A 20,220-nucleotide genomic window follows, 5' to 3' on the forward strand; every position below is an offset into this window, starting at 1 on the left:
TGTTCATGCACCATTCGACTTTTAATGAAATCTGGCTAAGTCAATTATGGCCACCCCTTGTTGAGTCTCATTGGCCCGTAACTTCCTAGCTCTCTAGTGTTGGATTTGGGTATACGCCAATGGTGCACTGAAGAATCCCCCTCCGAGGTTTCCAGGTAAAGGTTTAGCCAGTAATTGTCCAGAAGCGCAAACTTCCCTTGGACAATTGCCCTTTGCTGGTAACCATCTAACAATTTATGGTTCTACCAGTGTTGCACCAATAGTTAATTTGATAAGAATTAAGAGGAAATTACACATTTCTAACTATATACCTATTGTAACCATCTAGACAGAGCCAAGGGACCCATTTAAGGGGCAAGTGCTGGATGGATCCTTTGACATTCATCCAACAGTATGTAGTTCTTTGTAAATAAATAGTGAATAGTTGATAATTGCTGTCTGTCATCTGGAGTCTCCTTTATGATATTGGTGACTGGGAGGAGAAAAACATCAGCATGCCATTATAGAGCAGAAAAGACATGCATTCTGATTCTAATCAATCAAAAGATTGGGTGCCATGCCTAGAGTGTACACACAGGAAGAGTTGCAGGAGTAATATCCATTGTCCAGATTGGACGAGGGAAGTGTTTCAGATGTGGGGGGAAAGCATACCCTGGAGAAGTGTTTCCGGTGTGGTAGAAGAGGTCACTTAAGGCGTAGATATAAGAACAAACAGCCTGCTCAGTTGTGGAAGAGGGCGGAAGTCTGCGTTGGTCCAGAGATTGGGGGAGAATGCCTGTCGTCAGAGCAGAATGTGTTAATGTTAAACTACATTGAAGAGGGCAAAGTGGCCCCAATAACCGTGGTATTGCTAGTGAATAAACCTCACTAAAAATGGAGGTGGACACCTCGACTTCAACCGTCATGGGGAGTAAACTTACCACCACTTGCAGGACGGGGTCTGTTAACTTTGAAGCTGAAGAGCGAGCAGTGGAGGATGTATTTGCAGTAGTCTACAAGGGCTTCAGCAAGGCTTTTGATAAGGTCCCACATGGGAGACTGATAGCTAAGGTAAGAGCCCATGGTATCCAAGGAATTTGGATCCAAGGAAATTGGCTGAGTGGCAGGAAGCAGGGGGTGATAGTCGAGGGATGTTTTTCTGACTGGAAGTCTGCCCAGTGGGGTCCTGCAGGGATCAGTGTTGGGACTCTTGTTGCCTGTGGTTTATATAAATATTTAGACATTAATGTAGGAAGGTTGATCAGTAAGTTTGTGGATGATATGAAAATTGGTGAGGTGGTAACTAGTGAGTAGGCTATAGATGGGCTGGTCAGTGGCAAATGGAATTTAATCCGGATACACTTGGGCAGGACGAATATGGTAAGGGAATACATGATAAATGATAGAACCCTGGGAAGCACCAAGGATCAGAGGGACCTTGGTGTGCATGTACACTGGTCCCTTAAGGTAGCAGAGCAGTTGGATACAGTGATTGAGAAGGCATACGGTATGCTTGCCTTTAGCCGAAGCATGGAGTTAAGAACAGCTATAGAGTATTGTGTGCAGTTCTGGAATCCACATTCTAGGAGGGATGTGATAACACTGGAAAGGGTGCAGAGGAGATATACCAGGATGTTGCCTGGGCTGGAGAGTTTTAACTATGAAAGGAGATTGCATAGATTGGGGCTATTTTCCTTGCAGCAGAGGAGACTGAGGGGGCGGCGAGGATATGATTGAAATGTGGGGTATAGATAAAGTAGACTGGAAGAAGCGTTTCCCCTTGGTGGAGGGATCAATGACCAAGAGGCAGGAGATGTCATAGAAACAACTTTTCATCATAGAATTTACAGTGCAGAAGGAGGCCATTCGGCCCATCGGGTCTGCACCGGCTCTTGGAAAGAGCACCCTACCCAAGGTCAACACCGCCATCCTATCCCCATAACCCAGTAACCCCACCCAACACTAAGGGCAATTTTGGACACTAAGGGCAATTTATCATGGCCAATCCACCTAACCCGCACATCTTTGGACTGTGGGAGGAAACCGGAGCACCCAGAGGAAACCCGTGCACACACTGGGAGGATGTGCAGACTCCGCACAGACAGTGACCCAAGCCGGAATCGAACCTGGGACCCTGGTGCTGTGAAGCAATTGTGCTATCCACAAGGCTACCGTGCTGCCCCACGTGTGAGGAAAAGGTTTCTTCCGGAGGGTGGTGGGAGTCCGGAACTCGCTGCCTGAAAAGGTGGTGGAGGCAGAGATCCTCATAACATGAAGAAAGTATTTAGATGTGCACTTGCGTTACCAAGGCTATGGGCCAAGTGCTGGAAAATTGGATTAGAATAGTTCGGTTGTTTTTGACCGGTGCAAACACAGTGGGCCAAAGGGCCTTTTCTGTGCTATAGACCTCTGACTCACAGAGAAACTAGTCCAATTGTGACGACTCCCATGGAGAGTCCCACAACCAGCGGTACAGAATTTATACCAACGATAAAGAAAATCCCTTAACGGACTGTATTTTTAATAATTGTATCTCTCTGTAATGAGGGATCTTGAGGGGAGAAGGATGTTGAAGCGAGACCACTTGAAGAGATGAGTGCTGGTTGGGCCATGTGACCCATTCATCCAATATAACGGGAGTGCGCATAGCCTAAAAGAGAGAGGGGGCTTTTGTCCTCCGTTCTTGGATTTGGAAGTGGCGAAAATAAGACCTGTATCGCAATGCTCTTCATATGGTTCTTGTTTGTAAGTACACCATTGATTATTGATTGGTGATCGTCTGGAGCCCCTCTCCTCAAACCCCTGATGTCCTGTTCACTCTTTGACTCCCAACATCCTCCCAACTATTCACTTTCCTTCTCCCTGGCCTGTCAATTACACTGGCCCCTTAAACTTACCTGCTTTCCAGCAGCCAGTGCTGCAAAAAAGGCGCATAGTCTCCCTGAGCTCAGGGAGTCTTCACCACAGCTCCAGCCAGCCAATGTTTGAATGAAGTTTTCCAGAGCTGGTCCGTGCACTTCAAACTTATTTTTTTAAAATTGTTTTTATTAAAGCTTTTTTCAAACAGAACTAATAACTGAAAAATAAACGAAAAATATTTAACAGAACTATGTGGCTGTTATCATTATACAAAAAGAAAATATACATTAAATAGCCAGTTCCCCCACCTGAGCCCCCCCCCCCCCCCGATTGCTGCTGACATTTTACCACTCACCTAGAAAGTCAAGGAAAGGTTGCCACTGCCGAGAGAACCCCAGCAAGGACCCTCAAGGCAAATTTTATTTGCTCCAGCCATGTCACTAACGTAGGTCTCAACACTCGGGGGTTTTGAGTCTCTCCACATTAACAAGATCCGTCTCCGGGCTACCAGGGAGGCAAAGGCCAACACCTCGGCCTCTTTCGCTTCCTGCACTCCAAGATCCTCTGACGCCCCAAAGATCGCTATTGTTGGACTCTGCTTCACCTGCATGTCCAAAATCCTGGACATAGCCCTCGCAAAGCCCTGCCAGAATTCAGTGAGCGCTGGGCATGCCCAGAACATATGGACATGGTTCATCAGACTCCCTGAACACATCACGCACCTGTTCTCCACCCCAAAGAACTTGCTCATTCTCGCCGTCGTCATGTGAACCCAGTGTACCACCTTAAACTGAATTAAGCTGAGCCTGGCACATGATGCGGAAGAATTCGCCCTGCCCAGGGCATCAGCCCACAGGACCTCATCTAGCTCCTCACCTCGCTCCTCCTCACACTTGTCCTTCAGTTCCTCCACTGAGTCTTCCTCTGCTTCCTGCAGCTCTTGGTAGATGTCCGACATCTTCCCCTCTCCTACCCAGATGCCTGACACCACCCTGTCCTGTATCCTTCGAGGGGGTAGCAACGGAAATGTCCCCACCTGTTTTTTGAGAAAGTCGCGGACTTGGAGGTGTCTCAAGGCATTTCCCGGGGGCAGGCTGAACTTCTCCTCCAGCGCCTTCAAGCTAGGGAAAGTCCCATCTATGAGCAGGTCTCCCATCCTTCTAATGCCTGCCCTATGCCAGCCTTGAACCCCCCCCCCCCCGTCTATCTTGGCTGGAGCAAATCTATGGTTGTTCAGTATCGGGGTCCAAACTGAGGCCCCCTCCTCCTTCCTGTGCCTTCTCCACTGACCCCAGATCCTCAGTGCCGCCGTCGCCACCGGGCTTGTGGTGTATCGCGCCGGCGAGAACGGCAGCGGTGCCGTTACTAGTGCCCCTAGGCTGGTGCCTTTGCATGACGCCACCTCTAGCCGCCCCCTCTTCCATTACCCATTTCCTAATCATAGCCACATCAGCCACCCAATAGTAGCTACAGAAGTTTGGCAGTGCCAACCCCCCCCCCCCCCCCCCCCCCACCACCCTGCTACGCTCCAAAAACAGTCTTTTAACTCACGGGGTCTTGTTTGCCCACACAAACCCCGTGATAATCCTGTTCACCTGCTTGAAGAAGGATTTGGGGATGAAGATGGGAAGGCACTGAAAAACGAACCGGAATCTGGGGAGAACCGTCATCTTCACAGTCTGCACCCTTCCCGCCAGGGAAAGCGGGAGCATGTCCCACCTTTTAAAGTCTCCCTCCATCTGCTCTACAAGCCGAGATAAATTGAGCCTGTGTAGGGCATCCCAGTTCCTAGCCACCTGTATACCCAGGTAACGAAAGCTCCACTCCACCATCTTGAGCGGGAGCTCTCCCAGTCTCTCCTCCTGACCCCTAGCGTGGATTACAAACAGCTCACTTTTCCCCACGTTCAGTTTGTACCCCGAGAAGCTCCCAAAGTCCCTTAGGATCCGCATGACCTCCCCCATCCCCTCTAGCAGGTCCGAAATATACAATAGCAGGTCGTCTGCATAGAGGGAATTCTGGTGATCCTCCCCACCCCGGACCAGCGCCCTCCAGTTCCTTGAAGTCCTCAGCGCTATGGCCAACAGCTCAATTGCCAGGGCAAATAGTAGCGGGGGTAGGGGGCACCCCTGCCTCGTCCCTCGGTGCAATCTAAAATATTCCAACCTCAGCCGGTTCGTGGATACACTTGCTACGGGGACCTGATACGGTAGCTTGATCCACCCCATGAATCCCTCACCGAATCCAAACCTACCTAACGCTTCCACAGGTACTCCCATTCCACCCTGTCAAAGGCCTTCTCTGCATTCATTGCAGCCAATACTTCTGCGTCCCCTCCTTCCGTGGGCATCATAATAATATTCAGGAGCCTCCTCACATTTGTGTTCAATTGCCTGCCCTTGACTAAACCCGTCTGATCCTCCTCAATCACTCCCGGGATGCAGTCCTCTATTCTGGTTGCCAAAATTCTTGCCAGCAGTTTGGCATCCACATTCAGGAGCGATATCGGCCTGTAGGACCCACATTGAAGCGGATCCTTCTCCCTCTTCAAAATGAGTGAGATCAATGCCTGCGACATCGTCGGCGGGAGGGTTTCTCTCTCCTTTGCCTCGTTAAAGGTTCTTAGCAGGAGTGGATTCAGTAGCTCCGAGAATTTCTTATAAAATTCTACAGGGAAACCGTCCGGACCCGGGGATTGCCCGACTGCATACTTGCTAGGCCCTTAACTATCCCCTCCAACTCAATCGGGGCCCCCTTTCCCTCCACCAGATCTTCATCCACCCTTGGGAACCTCAATTGATCCATAAATTGCTTCATCCCTTCCCCTCCCCTCGGGGTTTCTGACTCGTACAGCTTGCAATAAAACTCCTTGAAGACTTCATTGATCTTCTCTGGGCCCAACACCGTATTACCTTCCTTATCCCTCACTCCCCCGATCTCCCTGGCCGCCTCTCTCCTGCGAAGTTGGTGCGCCAGCATCCTATTTGCTTTCTCCCCATACTCGTAGACTGCCCCTTTCACCTTCCTCTGCTGTGCCTCCGCCTTCCCAGTGGTCAGCAAATCGAACGCCACATGCAATCTCCGGCGCTCCTTTAGCAGCCCCCTCGGGGGTCTCCGCATACTTCCTGTCTACTCTCAGTATCTCACCCACCAGCCTCTCCCTCTTCTCTCTGTGGGACCTAATAGAAATTAACTCCCCTCTGATAACCGCCTTCATAGCTTCCCAAACCGTTGTTGCTGTTGCCTCCCCTGTCATTTGTTATCACACAGTTTTGGATGCTCCTCCTTGTCCGCCCACAAACCTCTTCATCTGCCAGCAGCCCCACATCCAGTCTCCAGAGAGGGCGCTGCCCTCGCTCCGCCCCCAGTCACCAGTCCACCCTGTGCGGGCATGGTCCGAGACCGCAATGGCTGAATACTCGACCCCCTCCACCCTCTGGATTAACGCCCTGCTCAACACAAAAAAGTCAATCCGCGAGTCGACTTTGTGGACATGGGAGAAAAAGGAGAACCCCTTCGCCCTTGGCCGCGCGAATCTCCATGGGTCCACTCCCCCCATCTGATCCATGAACTCCCACAGGGCCATGGCTGCCGCCGGTCTCTTTCCCGACCTGGACTTAGACCGGTCCAGTGCCGCATCCAGGACGTGTTAAAGTTCCCCCCCATGATCAAGTTACTTGACTCCAAGCCTGGGATTTTACCCAACATGCGCCTCATGAAGTCCGCATCATCCCAGTTCAGGGCATAAACGTTCACTAACACCACCCGGGCCCCCTGCAGCTTGCCACTCACCATTATGTACCTGCCCCCTTATCCGCCACAATACTCCCTGCCTCGAATGCTACCCGTTGACTAACCAGAATTGCCACCTCTTTGGTCTTTGAGTCTAGCCCCGAATGGAACACCTGGCCCACCCATTCCCTCCTTAACCTCGTTTGGTCAGCGAGTTTTAAGTGCGTCTCCTGTAGCATGGTCACGTCCGCCTTCAATCCCTTTAAATGCAAGAACAGCGGGCCCTCTTGACCGGCCCGTTCAGACCCCTCACATTCCACGGGATCAGCCTGGACGGGGGGGGGGGGTTGACCCCCTCCCTGCCGACTAGCCATCTCCCTTTTTCGGCCAGCCACGTGCCTGCGCCCCCCCGCTCGCTCCAGCCCTCTCGCTGGAGGCCCCCCAACTCGACTCTCCATCCGTCCCCAACAGTTGGCTCCCCTTCAGTCAGCAAAGCAGCACCCCATCCTCCCCCGTGCCAAGCACTGCTTAACACTGATTTTCCCCCCCATTTCGTTTCCATAAGTCAGCTGACCCCGGCCGCTAATGCCAGTATCTCCAAACTTACTATTGTCTCCTCCTTCGGGCCCCCAACACCCCCTCCCCCACAGGGTAAGAGGGCAAGAGCCATCCAGATCCTTCCCGTGCAACAAAAAACACAACCCGGGTGTTACGCTGCCCCCTGAAGAAAAAAAAACAGAAAAAGAAAAGCAAACAACTTAAATTCTACTACCAATCTTAAATCAGGCCAACACCCGGTTACACATCCCCGCCAGAGCGTTTCACCCACCTGCAGCTGCCGCTTAGTTGGAGTCCAGCTTTTCGTGCTTAATAAATGTCCACGCCGCGTCTGGCATATCAAAGTAATGGTGCCTGTCCTGGTACATGACCCAAAGCCTCACCGGACGCAGGAGCCCGAACTTCACCCCTTTGCTGTGGAGGACCGCCTTAGCCCGGTTGAATCTCGCACGCCTCTTAGCCAGTTCAGCTCCCAAGTCCTGGTATATGCAAATCTCGCCATTCTCGCACTTACTGCTCCGCTCTTTGCCCAATACAAGACACGCTGCCTGTCTGTGAAGTGGTGGAACCTTATCACCATCGCCCTCGGCGGTTCGTTCGCCCTAGGCTTCCTCGCGAGGACTCTTATGCGCCCCGTCCAGTTCCAATGGCAGCGGGAAGTCCCCCGCGCCCATTAGAGTCCCCAGCATTGTAGTCACATACGTGCTCGCGTCCGCCCCCTTCGCACCTTCAGGGAGGCCCAGAATCCTCAGGTTGTGACTCCTAGACCTATATTTGAGGTCATCCGGTCTCTCCTGCCATCTCTTGTGTAGGGCTTTGTGCGCCTCCACTCTGACCGCCAGGCCCAGGATCTCATCCTCATTGTCAGATACCTTCCTCTCCACCTCTTTAATTGCCTTCTCCTGCACCTTCTAAGTGTTCACCTCTTTTCCATGGAGGCCTTCATAGGGGCCAGCATCTCCGTCTTCAGCTCTGCGAAGCAGCTTCTCAAAGTCTTGCTGCTCTCTCGACCACTGGGCCCATGCTGCTTGGTCCGCGCCAGCCGCTATTTTGTCCTCCCGGACCCGCTCCACTCGCTTACCCGCAATCGCTCTTTTAACGGCCCCACTCCTGGTTTCCTCCATACAGCAATGGGGGGAACCTCTCCAGCGTCCTTTGCCACGCCGGGAATCACCGCCAAAGCGCCGCTGCCGCTCCGTTTAAAGGCCCGAAACTCCGATCCCGGCGCGAGCTGCCGTGTGCGCGACCTATTCGGACATGGCCGCTACCGGAAGTCTCACTTTAAACTCTTGTAATTCCAGCAGGTTATCACTTTACATCACGAGTAGGAAGTGTAATCATGAGCATGAGAAATTAACTTTTCTGACATGAGTTACTCTGCTTATCTCAATATATTTGAAAATTAAAATTCTCCACTATTGCCATTTTATCTTTGCTGCATGCTTGTCTAATCTCTGTATTTATGCATTCCACCGCATCACAGCTGCTACCAGGTTTATAAACAACTCTTAATTGTTTATAAACCTGGGGTAGCAGCTGACTTAAATTACTTTCTAGTTAAGTCTGCTCATGGAAGTCTCCATTCCCTGCTTCCCTTTCGTTTATACCCTTGATCCCGCTTACGCAGGGCATTATCTTTCACTCTGAATTATCAAATTAGCTACAGCTGCCAGGGTATATTTTCCTCCACCCTCTGTGTAGCTTCCTGGTGCCAAGGTCAATATTCTGTCTGAACTTCTGAGCGTCTTTATCCGTATCTTCACTGGTAGGAAGCATTAAGCCTGTTGGATAGGGTCCATTTGTGCAGATCCTCATCTATCTCATCAGATATTCTGGTCACACTGACCCCATTCTGATCCTGCACCTCCATGAAGTGTGACTGAGATCTGGAGCAAACTATCCAGACAATTTGGGATTCTTTGTTGTGCATTTCTGCTTGTTTCCCACAGCCCTGCAAATGTTTCCCTCTAAATATTTATTTAATTCTCGAGCTATTATTGTGACTGTTTCCACACCCTTTTGTGGCAGTACATTCCAGGTCATCACAACCCATGTATAAAAACAAAGTGTTGGAAAATATCAGGTCTAGCATCTGTGGAGAGTGAAGCAGTTAACATTTCAAGCCCATATGACTCTTCGGCTCTTTTTAGTTCCGATTTCCAATATCCATTGTATTTTGCTTTTATAACTGTGTAATTAATTTTTTTTAAAAACATGTCACTCCTGGGTTCTTTTGCCAGCTTCCTTAAATCTATCCTTGGTTGCTGCCCACCTGCCACTACAAACGGTTTCTCCTTTATTTAGTCCATAAGAGACCAATCTTAATGGTTATTGCCTCGATAAAATCACCCCTTCACCTTCTCTGTTCAAAGAGGAACGATCCTAGTTTCTAAAGTCTCACCACGTAACTGAACATGTTTATTCCTGGTACCTCCCGCTCCTTGTGTGTATTTAGGAATTCCTGATCTTGAGAATTTTCCATCATGAATAAGAAGCAATTTTCAATCACTTGGGACAGCCAGTAATGACCACATCCCATGAACAATTTTTTTAAAAGTAGGAATTAGTAAATTACCAGACAACTCAATTTCTGGATATATCCTCTACCTACCCACCCACCCCATCTCACCTAAAATCAATACTCCCTGTTGAACACAACTTGCTGAAAGCAGTAATGGTAGCAAAGGTACAGAACCTACTCTGGCTGTCGGGATTTCTGTGCCTGTAACTAAGGTGGTTCGATAATAATGCTACTAACCAAGCTGGCAGTCCCAAAGTGCATCGCTGCTAGATTGAGCTTGCAGTGATGGTGAAAAAAGACAGTAAGCAGGAATGACTTATATTGACCTGAACTGATGCCTCTGTCCATTACAGCATTGATGGAAGTGGCTGTCAAACTATCCTTGTGGGGATCAAATCTTTTCACACTGAGCATATCCTTCATTGTCATATGTTACCACTGTGCTAACTGGGCCAGATTAAGACCAATCTGGCAATTCAAAACCGAGCAATGTGGCCATTTGCAACAATAGAATTCTGGCTGATAACTTTATATCAAAAACAAGATATTCAAACAGATATTAGCTGAAAGAATGACACGGCAAGATTTCATGTTTTAAAACGAACTTTTAAAATTTGTCCACAAAGAAAATAGTGTTTAGTCCTCTTATACAATTACTGAAAATGCCATTTTTCTTGTATATTTATAATCCATCATACCTCTCCACGGAATTGGTTCTTTTAGAGCAGTCCACAGTTAGTCCCAGCTTCTTGTATCCCCACTTTGAATACTGAGGAATGCATCTCGAGATGATCAAAGTTATTACTCAGCAGTGTTGCTTAGACCATAAGATATAGGAGCAGAATTACGCCACTTGGCCCATCAAGTCAGCTGCGCCATTCAATCATGGCTGATATGTTTCTCATCCCCGCCCCATTCTCCTGCCTTCTTCTCTTAACCCATGATCCCCTTGTTAATTAAGAACCTACCTATCTATGTCTTAAAGACACTCAGTAACTTTGCCTCCACAGCCTTCTGTGGCAATGAGATCCAGAGATTCACCACCTTCTGGCTGAAGAAATTCCTCCTCATCTCAGTTTTTAAAGGATCGTACCTTCAGTCGCTTTGCCCTCTGTTTCTAGTTTCTTCTGCTAGTGAAAACATCCTCTCCACGTCCACTCTAGCTAGGTCGCTTTGTATTCTGTAAGTTTCAATCAGACCCCCTCGCGTTCTTCTAAACTTTATTGAGTACAGACAGACCCAGAGTCCTCAACCATTCCTTGTATGTCAAATCCTTCATTCTGGGGATTAATCCTCTGAATATCCTCTGGAACCTCCCCAAAGCCAGCACATCCATCCTTAGATAAGGGGCAGACCCAGAGTCCTCAACCACTCCTTGTATGACAAATCCTTCATTCCATGGATCATACCTGTGAACATCCTCTGGAATCTCTCCAAGACCACATCCTTCCTTAGATATGGGGCCCAAAACTGCTCTCTCTGTTCCAAATGGGGTCTGTCCAGAGCCTTGTATAGGCTCTACAGTACATTCCTCTTGCATTCTTGTCTTCTTGACATGATTGCTAACATTACATTTGCGCTCCAAACTGCCGACTGAACCTGTATGTTAGCCTGAAGAAATACTTGAATGAGGACTCTGAAGTCCCTTTGTGCTTCTGATTTCCTGAGCCTTTTCTCATTTAGAAAATGGTCTATGCCTCCATTCTTCCTACCAAAGTGCGTAACCTCACACTTTTCCCTATTGTATTCCAACTGCCACTTGTTTGCCCACTCTCCTAGCCGGTCCTTCTGCAGCCCCCCCCCCCCCCCCCCTCCCCCCCCTGCCTCCTCAATGCTACCTGTCCCTCTGCATATCTTTGCTTAAATCACCACTGGCAGTGAAGCCTGTTCCAATCATTCTTCCCTCTGGCCACGCCAGGATGGATCTCCAGGAATCTTTAGATGGCTGCAGGATGTGTATTTTCAATTGGAGACCGTCTTCTTCATCTCTCTGCTGACCACACACCTACGATCTGTTTGTGATATTCATTGATTTGTAGGGAAGTTTGTAACCTGATCTCAAAATGGCTTCCTTGCCCTCTTCCCAGTGGCAATGTGAACCACTGATTTTCCATCCAGGTAGAAATATCATCTTTACTCTCTACTCCCTTTATAAAAGAAGACATTTTATAGTTAAGGGAAAGCGGGTGGTGAAGGACAATATAGGCCCATTAAAAGCTGGAAATTGAGATAGTCAGCGATTTAATGGGGAAATCAAGACATGTTAAACATTACTTTGCCTCTGTATTTCCAGTTGAAAAGCAAGATAACTTGCTGAAAGTCCTGAAAACATTAACAATCACTAAAGTGACTATTAAGTCACTTAATACAATTAATGTAAGTACAACATCAGTGGCTAGGAAATGGAGCCAAAATGTAACAAATTGGCAGGACCTGACGGTTTCCACCCAAGGGTGTTAAAGGAAGTCATGGAGCACGTTGTAGATGCCCTAACTATAGTCTTTCAGAATTCCCCAGATTCAGGAGAGTAGTTTCTCTGGCTTGGAAAATTTAACGTCACTCCACTTTTTAAGAAAGGTGAAAGTGCGAAACCAGGGAACTACAGAACCAGTTAGCTTAACATCTGTGGTGGGGACATTGTTGGAGTCGATAATCAGGGCTGGGGTAAAGTTTGGATGATCAGGGAGACCCAGCATGAATTTGTGGAGGGATGGTCATGCCTGGCTAATCTTATTGAATTTTTTGAAGAGGTGATTAAGGCAGTGGACAGGGGAATGTCTATGGATGTTATTTATGTGGACTTCCAGAAGGCATTTGATAAAGTACTATTATCTAAGCCCACTGAGTTGAGGAGAAATTATTATTATTTTTTTTTTAAATAAGGGGGGGTCGTCATATCCAGCCATCTTTTAAAAAATATATATTTTTATTCTCCTTTTTCACATTTTCTCCCACATTTACATCCATCAACAATAAACAATAATCAGCAAGATATGTCAGTTCCCATAATAACAACAATCCCATCTACCCACCAACCCCCAAACCTCAACCCGCATGTTTACATAAACAAATGACAAAAAGGAATCAGGGATTATCCGTAGTCACCCTTAATCTTACACAGCTCTCTTTCCCCCCCCCACCCCCAAGTCTCCAGCTCCTCCCGTCCACTGCCTCTTGTAAAACTCCTCCTCCCAACCTCGGTTCCTTCCCCCCAACTTTCCACCCCGGCTAGACCACTCGGACCCTGTTCTGCCAGGCTCCGATGGCCGCAGCCCCTCCCCCACCTCACGCCCGTTCACTGGCCGGCTTAAACCGGCCAGCGTGGAGGCCCCCGCCCGGGTCCCTTTCCCACTTGCCCGGCCCTCGGAAAGCCCAAAGATCCCCTTTTAGCACACAAACCCCGCATATCCACCTACACCCCAAAGAACCCACATTTCGAGTGAAAGTCCCGTCCCTTGTCCAAATATATACCACATTGGCTCCTTTAGCCTCTACACCCGTGCGCAGTGATACAAAAAAGAAGAAAATACAGTCATGAGGTTACATCGGCACATGGCCATTCCTCAATTTGTCAGTTCTGCTACAGTCCTTCTGCTTTCACAAACTCCTCCGCTGCTTCCGCCGTTCCAAAATAAAAGTCCCTGAGCTTGTAAGTCACCCTCCGCTTCGCTGGATATACAATGCCGCACCACACCATGCTAATGTACAGTGCCCTCTTCACCGGTTGAAGGCAGCCTGCTTCCTTGCCAGCTCCACCGTAAAGTCCTGGTATACACGTATACCAGCTCCAGCCCACTGCACCACCGCTTCTGCTTGGCCCAGCTCAGGACCTTCTCCTTCACACTGTACCTACGGAAGCACAGAGTCACTGCCCTTGGCTCACTTGCTTTTGGTACAGGCCTCCACGACCGATGAGCCCGATCCAGTTCATATCGGGAGGGATCCTCCCCCTCCCCCAATAGTTTTGCCAGCATCGCGGCAAAATACTCAGTTGGCTTCGGTCCTTCAACTCCTTCGGGCAGCCCCACAATCCTCAAATTCTGTCGCCTGGATCTGTTTTCCAGGTCTTCCATTTTTCCTCACAGATCCTTGTTAGTGTCCATCACCTTCTGCATCTCTTTCCCCATCGAGGCAAGTTGATCATCGTGCTGCAATGACGTCTCCTCCACTTCCTTCAGCGTCTCCCCTTGCTCCCGCACCACCGACACTGCGCTCGCCACCTCCGTCCTCATCGGGGAAACCGCCTCCTCCACCAGCACACTCAACCTCCCTCATCTCCTTCCTCACCGTCTCCATGCATTTCGCAATCTGCGCCAACTGCTTTTCAAATTCCGCAGCCATCACCTTAGTTATTTCTTCAGCCGTAAGCAGTGCGGCCTTCCCTGGTACTCCAGCCTCCATTTTCCTTGGTGACCCCGCGGTGACCTTTCCACTCCCCGACGGACCTTCAGCTGTTTTTTTTTTCCGGCCGTTTTTTTGCTCACCCTCGACATTTTTCTTTGGGTTTTTTTTCCCTCCTGTGTCTTCACTGTGCCTCCTCCGTGCCTTCTCCCTGCTTCTGCCGCCTCCGTGGACCCTGGGACCGGGCTTAAAGCCCCGAAAATGCCGTTCCCGAACGGGAGCCCTCCATTGTGCGGCTGCCTCCCGCCCACCGTCACCGGAAGTCGAGGAGAAATTATTGACATGGTTAGGAAATTGGTTGAGTGGTAGATGACAGAATGGGAACAATGGGTAATTAATCTAATTGGCAGGATGTGACTAGTGGTGCACCATGGGTATCTGTGTTGGGGCCTCAATTATTCAAATTATTCATTAATGACTTGGACCATGGCATAGCAAGTCATATATCCAGATTTGTTGATGATGCACAGTTAGGTGGCGTTGTAGACAGTTTAGATGATAGCATCAAATTGCAAGGAGATATTGATGACTAGGTATATGGGCTAATTAGTGGCAGATGGAATTCGATGTAAGCAAGTGAGGTTATCCATTTAGGACCAAAAAAGGATAAAGCGGAGTACTTTCTAAATGGAAAGAGGTTAGGTACAATGGGTTCCAAAGAGACTTGGGGGTTCAAGTGCATCGATCCTTAAAATGCCACAAACAAGTGCAAGAAAGTAATCAAAATGTCTAATACATTGCTAGCATTTATATCTAGAGGATTGGAGTGTAAAGACACGAGGTTATGTTGCAGCTATACAAAACCCTGGTTAGACCCCAGTGTGTGAGCAGTTCTGGGCACCACCCCTTCGGAAGGTAATTTTGAACTTGGAAGGAAGTACTACGTAGGTTAACCAAAATGATAACATGACCTCCATAGACTAGGTTATGAGGAAAGATTACACTAATTAGGCCAGTTTTCGCTAGAATTTAGATGGTTAAAGGGTGATCTGATCGAACTATTTAAGATATTAACGGAAAAGATAGGGTAGATAAAGATAAACTTTCCACTTGTTGGAGATTCTAAAACTAGGGGGCATATCTAAAAATTAGGGCCAGATCGTTCAGGAGAGATGTTAGGAAACACTTCTTCACTCAAAGGGTAGGAGAACATAGAAAAATAGAAATCTCTCCCACAAACAGCAGTTGTAAAGCAAAGATATTAAGGGGTATGGGCCAAAGGCAGGTCTATGGAGTTAGGCCACAGAACAGCCCATGGTTGCATTAAATGGTAGGACAGGCTTGAGGGGCTGAATGGTCAACTCTTGTACCTATGTTCCTACAACTGTTTGCAACCCAATACCAACAACACTTTTCTGGAACTTGGGGAGACTTCCAGTCTACTCTTGGTAAACTCTGAGATTGTCTCCAAGCATCATTGCTTGAACTTTCCACTCATTAAAACAATATAAGCCTTCCTGTTAGGCAGACTGCAGGACAGGTCACACAACCTCTTTTATCCTAAATTCAAAGTTGCAGTCCCAAAATATCATCTAAGCATCAATTCTTTTTGCTGACACGACCCTCCTAAAATACAGTTTAAGCCAGATGGCCACCTGACTTGGTGCTGGTCTCAACATGCTTTTTCACAGTGTAACTGACAGCAAGGTGTCCACCTGGTGAACCCACCACATAAAACATCATACCAAACTGTGAAAGTTGCATGCTATTAATAGTTAATTCCACATAAGAGTAGATCAGGACAACGCGCTGCAACCATACTACTCGCTGTTGTGAATGATAGATAATTAAACAAATAACTGTTGGGGGACCCATGAACATTCTCATGCTCAACAATGGTGAAGCCCAAACAAAAAGCATGCCTTGGCAACCATTTTCAGCCAGAAGTACTGAATATATGATTCTTTGCAATCTATTCCTGAGAACCCCACCATAAAGATGACGGCCTTATTCAATTGGATTTCCTCCATATGACATCAAGAAATGTCTGAGTGCACTCGATATAGAAAAGGCTGAGAGCCCTGTTAGCATTCTTACTGTAGTGCTGAGGGCATTTGCTTCATAGCTCACCAGGCCTCTAGCAAAACTGTTTAATAGAGCTACAATGACATTTAGCAATTATGGAAAATTGCCCAGGTATTTCCTGTGCACAGAAAGCAAGGCAAATCCAACCTTTCCAGTTACCACCCCATCAGCCTACTCTCATTCAAGAGTGTTGGAGAGAATCATCAGCATTTCTATCGGGTAGCACTTGGCAGTAACCTTTTTTTTTTCAAATTTCGAGTACCCAATACTTATTTTTTTCCAATAAGGGGTAATTTAGTGTGGCCAATCCACCTACCCTTGCACATTTGTTTGGGTTGTGGGGGTGAGACCCACGCAGACATGGGGAGAATGTCCAAACTTCACATGCACAGTGACCCGGGGCTGGGATCGAACTTGGTGCCATGAGGCAGCAATGCTAACCACTGCAACCGTGCTGCCCTACCTAGCAGTAACCTGCTCATTGCTCAGTTTGACTTCTACTCTGACCTCATTACAAAGCTGACCTAAAAAGAGACTTGAAGCACGACAGCATCCAACTGAATTTGACAGCCAGGCCTCTAAAATTCAAACTAATTACTAAGATTGGGGAACTCTGGGTGACTGGAGTCATAACTCGTATAAAGGAAGTTGAAGGTTGCTCATTTCTGCCCAAGACATAGCTACATATATCAAGGCAGTGTGCTCGGCCCAACAATTAATTCATCAGTGACCACTAAGCCAAAAGGTCAGAATTAGGGATGTTTGCTGATGACTGAAGAGTACTCCAGCTCTATTGACATTTCAGGTGATTAAGCAGCCTTCATGCAGCAAGACTTGGACAACAATCCAGTCTTTGAACTGTAAGTAAATACATATTTATTGTCACAAGTAGGCTTACATTAACACTGCAATGAAGTTATTGTGAAAAGCCCCTGTGAAAAGTGTGAAGTAACAGTCTTAACCAGGTAAATGAAGGGATGAGGACTAACCACCTGATGATTTTCAAGTCACTTTTAATCAACATCATTGAGATCACCAAAGACCAGAAACTAATAGAATGGCCATATTAATAATGCAGGTCTATTCAAACAAGCCTGAGAATAGGATTTTATGTATGGATAGGGTAAATAAAGAGAAACTGTTCCTCCTCTAGTGTACCAAGAACTAGAGGGCATTAATTTACAATCTGATGAGTAAAAGGGATATGACGAAAACCTTTTTCACCGAGGATAGCTGTAGTCTGAAATGAACTTCTTGAGAGCATGGTAGCGGCAGGTTCAATCGAGGTATTAAAATAGTTTGATTGCTATCTGAAATGCAAGAATATACTACTCGGATAAGGCAGGTGTGTGGGACTCATTCAGGGAGCCAGTGCAGACTTGGTGGACTGAATGCCCTCCTTTGCATTTCTGCTGAGATTCTGCAGCGAATGGAGCCACGTAATTTGCTCAAACATACTCCTCTACATACAAGGTGCAAGTCACGAATATGATAAAATAGTCTTTACTTGTCTGGATAGGTCCAATTCCAAAAACACTTAAAGATTTTAACAGTATCCACACCAATCCACTTAACTGACAGCTCGTTTACTATTTCCATTATGAGCACACTATGACTACAGTGTGTCCTTTCTACAGCCACTGCAGCAATTTGTGAATCTCCCCAACATGTCCATGGGAATACCACATCTCTAGATTGGACACTCTCCAAACCTGGACATGAACCCATAACTGCCTTGCTCCACAGTGTCTCCTTTAGGGGATACCCCAATGATGTGCCAGGGAATCCCTCTAGGAAGTACCCATGTCTAGAGTTTACACAGCAATTGCCCAGAAGTGCTAACTTCCTCTGGACAATTCCACAGGGATGGGAACCATCCGACATAAGCGGTTATAAATTGCTAACTTTGGTACTGCCAGTTTTACCCTGATAGTTACTCTAAAAGAAGGGGTGGAAATCACTTATTCCAGAATACATACTTAAAAAACCCAGATCCACCCCAACCTGGTTCTCGTCTCTCTTTCTCTCTCATCCTCCTCCTCTTCTCCCGCCCCCCCCCCCCCCCCCCCCCCCCCCTCCCCACCCAATCCGTCCGTCCCTTTGCACAGCTAATGCTGTTAAAAGGGGGTGATCCTTCTCTGCTCTCCAGTTATTCCACACCAATGCAGCCAGGGGCAGGCTTCGCTGCTCCTGTCTCATCCATCCCGAGTAAGGAAGGTTGGGCAAAATAGGGGTTTTGGAATCCCAGCGAAGGCCAGTCCGTCGAGAGTGACAATCCACCAGAGATTGCCACTCTTGAGTAAGTTACCAGCAATGATGCCTCTTCTCTGTTGCTGGATCAAAATCCTGGGATTCCCTGCAAGCAGCAATTGATATTGTGAACTGCAGCAAAGAAATCAAATCCATCACTGAAAAGGAAACTAGGGATTGGCCATAAATGCAAACCATGCCTTTTATGTTTTAAATATGCAAAAAATGTGTTTTAAAACTGCTCAGCGAATGGCAGTATCAATGTTAAATTAGATTTGTAGGACGGGTGAAATTGGGTTGGTAGCAATGGAAGGGACCAATATTGGTTACACTGAATAAAAACAAATATTCTGGTCAGGCTGCATCTGTGGAGAGACAAAGTTTTTGTTTAGTTCATGTTTCCAGATGCTGCAGTGTGTTCAATTTGCAGTAGTGCCATCATGGAACTTGGGATGGGGAAGATCCTGCTCGAAGTGAGCAGGAGTGTGAGCAGTATCAAAAGGGTACCAAAATTATTTTGCACTTAATAGTTCACTTTCCTGCAAGCTTTTTGCAATTTGAGCTCAATAGGCTTGAGAGATTTTTTAAATGAAAGTAGTGAATCCATGTATTATGCAAGTTGGAAAAACATCTGTTAATTTGTAAGTGAATTAATTGGATGGAATTCATAGACCTTCATTCTTGGCCTTTCCTTTGTAATAAGAAAATGAATAGAAATAATAGGCTGAATAGGAATTCAATTAAAATGTTAGTAAATGAAATTCTCCCCAGAGAACCTGTATACGATCTGTATGCAATAGTTTGGTTGAGGATTATTTTCATTCATTTAAAAAAAACCATAATGGACTAATAAATGTCAATGCGGAGACGAGTAGCAAACTTGATTGTTAGCTGGCTTCAAGATGAAGCGGAGAGTAGGAATGAAGGGTACTTGTTCAGATTGGCAGTAGATGGGAAATGATGTCCCACCAGGATCAGTGCTGGTATCACTACTGTTCATAATTTACATTGACAATTTGGACTTCGAATTAGAAACACAAGTAGGCAAGTAATTGGAAAACTGAAGATGATGTGAGGTGATATATTTAGGTAGGAATAATAGGAACGTCTCACTATTTATATGGTGCAAACCTAGATGGAGCAGAGGAACAAAGGGGATCTCTGACAACAAATGCATCATAGGCTAGCAATGCCATTAAAAAGGCAAACCAAGCACTAGGCTTTAATTCTAGAGGATTGGAATTGAAAAGTAGGAAAGTTATGCTAAACTTTCAAACCTTGGTCGCACCACACTTGCAGTACTGGCAATTCCAGTTCCCATTTTTAAAATGGGATATAAAAGCACAGAAGGAATTGTAGAGTGGTGAGCATGTGAAACTCGCTACCATGGAGGGGTTTAAACGAATAGTATAGATACATTTTAGGGGAAGCTAGATCAACATATGAGGGAGAAGGGCATAGATGACTACAATGGTAAATTTAATTGAGGAAAGATAGGAGGAGGCTCCATGTGGAGCTTAAAGACCAGCGTGAACTGGGTATGCTGAATGGTCTCTTTCTGTGCTATTTATCTGATGTAATCTTGTACCAAATGGTGATTGATGCATACCGAAGTGTAATGTCTAATTTTGGTTTCAGAATGTAAAATCTAAGGTTTTTGTTTAAGTAATTTTTTTTCTTGGCCATTGGTGGTTTCAAATTTACAAGCTTTTCTTGGTTCACTCAGGTCTTTTCAGGGTTCAGATACTGAGAGAAATTCTCCATCTTCAACTCTACCATCACCTCAAATCAAAAATGTTAGTGACAGTGAACTCAGTACTTCTGCAGCTGAACTGCTTCAGGATTACATGATGACAGTAAGTTGGTATCAAACCAGACATTTATTAATTAAATTT

General features: G+C 46.8%; 1 protein-coding gene across 3 annotated transcripts in view; it reads left to right on the top strand.

Moving 5' to 3' along the window:
- Window positions 1–20,220, top strand: part of ccm2 (CCM2 scaffold protein) — a 151,130-nt gene that overhangs the window by 109,060 nt on the left and 21,850 nt on the right. For all 3 annotated transcript variants that reach the window (XM_072499049.1, XM_072499047.1, XM_072499048.1), the window contains one exon: window positions 20,052–20,181. In XM_072499049.1, the coding sequence (XP_072355150.1) occupies window positions 20,052–20,181 (130 nt within the window). The remainder of the gene's footprint in view (window positions 1–20,051; window positions 20,182–20,220) is intronic.

Source organism: Scyliorhinus torazame, chromosome 4 (assembly GCF_047496885.1).
Source record: "Scyliorhinus torazame isolate Kashiwa2021f chromosome 4, sScyTor2.1, whole genome shotgun sequence".
NCBI lineage: Eukaryota > Metazoa > Chordata > Chondrichthyes > Carcharhiniformes > Scyliorhinidae > Scyliorhinus > Scyliorhinus torazame.